The sequence below is a fragment of the Prosopis cineraria genome, unplaced genomic scaffold (assembly GCF_029017545.1).
Source record: "Prosopis cineraria cultivar Desert tree isolate PC_DT_omini unplaced genomic scaffold, ASM2901754v1 PC12, whole genome shotgun sequence".
NCBI lineage: Eukaryota > Viridiplantae > Streptophyta > Magnoliopsida > Fabales > Fabaceae > Prosopis > Prosopis cineraria.
In genome coordinates this window covers 34,339,956-34,341,903 of record NW_026555343.1, presented here as the reverse complement: position 1 = coordinate 34,341,903, position 1,948 = coordinate 34,339,956, and the positions used below count along the sequence as shown (strand labels likewise).

Here is a 1,948-nt window from a genome sequence, read left to right as displayed (position 1 = left end):
GAACAATTGCAATCTAAGGGAAGAACTTGTAGTTAATTGTATTTCTCATATTAAATTTCAGTTAATCATTAAGTATCTCTTTTATTTGTCCTATTTTTGTTAATTAGATATTTTAAATTTCAGTTTCAAAACCCTCCTGCTTAATGTTTTAAATTAACTTTTGTTTTAGTTGCCAAAAATTCTAATTTAATAGAATAAATCCTTGACTATTGGAAAACCGACCCATATTGTTCTATTCCTTCTATATTACAAATCTTAAAAATTATTTTTATTTTGATACTATTTAACGGTAGCATAACTAATAACAATAGTAACTTGTCTGTGGTCATTGCTCTCCAGCCTAGCTGTATAAGTGTTCTGGTAATTGTTATATGGCATTTAGTTCTTCTTCCTCGTTTTCCTCGGACACTTGATGAATTTCAGATATATGAATGATTAAACAGTTTGATAATCTATACACACTCTTCACCTTTTAAATTTTTTCAAGTTATTTTCCCTTTCCAATCTAACTAGACTGCTTGATATTTATCTGAGATACTTCAAATATACAAGTTTCCTATATTATACAACGTATTAACTCTTTTTTTTTTGTTTTTTTTTTTGTTTTTGCTGCTATGTTCTGTGGTTTCATTTTATTTTCTATAACTGCGTCAACTCACTTTTGACGAGATTTTCTTCCGTTCCACGAAACTGCGTATTAAATTACAGAAAACAGCAGCTATATCTTAGAATCAGAATGGTTCTAACTCTGTTTTGTGCTTCACCAAGAGAACATGATATTCATATTGAAAGATTGCAATACATATAGAAATTCTGGAAACAAAGACGCTCATGAAGGATCAAGAAACAATACAAAATCACTTTATGACAGCAAGGTTTCTTAATTCAGAACACACCAGAGAGTTAGTTGAAGAGAAAAACGAAGATCATCAAAGCGAAGGCTGCTACAGAAAGACTTAAACTTGAGTCCCAAAAACAAGACACTTGTGACAAGGACGAAGTTGCAGAGTTACGATTAGGATGAGGACGACGATTAATATTTGCACTACCAGAACCAGAAGGCGATCCTCTTCCTCCACTTCCATGTGCTTTTCTTACATTATCAGATAATACCTCCATGTCCTTCATGCTTCCATACGATAATCTCTCTGAGATTGAACAGTGAAACCATCAACAGATTCTGCAAGCAAAACATAAAAGGCTTGAAAATTAAAGCTGGAACTAGTCTTACCCAGAAAATGTTCCTGCTCCTTCTGCATACTGCTATGATTTAAAGCTGTGCTTTCTGAGGTTGAAATGGCTTGAGCGTATGAGATGAAGAGAAACAGAACAAGAATTGCTGACACCATCCTAGGGTCGTCCGAGGAAATGGAGGATTGTTGTCTCTTGTCTGTGCACAAATGGGTACTTGGTTTTACTTTGAACGAAACCTCGAATTTCAGGCGATAAGGCTTACAAGGTTATCAAGAAGCTAGGATTTCATTCCTCTTACAAAGTGAAAGCTGCAGGATTCTCGGGAGGAATATGGATTCTTTGGACTGACAATCTCAGCACTGATGTGCTTGTCAATCAAACCTAATTCATACACATGGAAGTAGAGTATCTCAACTATGGGAGAATATTACACTTCTCGGCAATCTATGGGAACCCACAAACACGTTTCAGGAAATAATTCGCAGAGGGGACAAGGGCAGTGCCGCAGTGACATGACTTTATTCTTAGGAGGAAGACATGGAAGCCCAAAAATCAGTTAATTCAAAATTTTAAGTTTGATTTTTAATTTTATAATATTATGATAAATTTATAACTTATTTGTTAAATTTTAATATGATTGAATAATAAATTAATTTATATTTTTTATTAAAATTTAAAATATAAATTATAAATTCATCACAATAAAAATATAAAATTAAAAATTAAATTTTTAAATTTTTAAAATTTAAATTTT

At 32.3% G+C, this 1,948-nt stretch overlaps 1 protein-coding gene across 1 annotated transcript; it reads right to left on the bottom strand.

Annotated features, from left to right (window-relative positions):
• Positions 1–783: 783 nt before the first annotated feature.
• On the bottom strand, positions 784–1,630 carry LOC129287856 (uncharacterized). The gene is made up of 2 exons (XM_054924103.1): positions 1,232–1,630; positions 784–1,148 (listed from the first exon to the last, which is right to left on the bottom strand). Exons 1-2 carry the CDS (start codon positions 1,347–1,349, stop codon positions 904–906), a joined length of 363 nt encoding a protein of 120 aa, XP_054780078.1. The 5' UTR covers positions 1,350–1,630; the 3' UTR covers positions 784–903.
• Positions 1,631–1,948: the final 318 nt, after the last annotated feature.

Bases quoted from the DNA above. Each gene is read 5' to 3' on its own strand.
- LOC129287856 (XM_054924103.1), bottom strand. From the start codon at position 1,349: ATGGTGTCAGCAATTCTTGTTCTGTTTCTCTTCATCTCATACGCTCAA. The intron at 1,149-1,231 runs GTAAGACTAGTT...GTTCAATCTCAG, and splicing joins GGAGCAGGAACATTTTCTGG to AGAGATTATCGTATGGAAGC.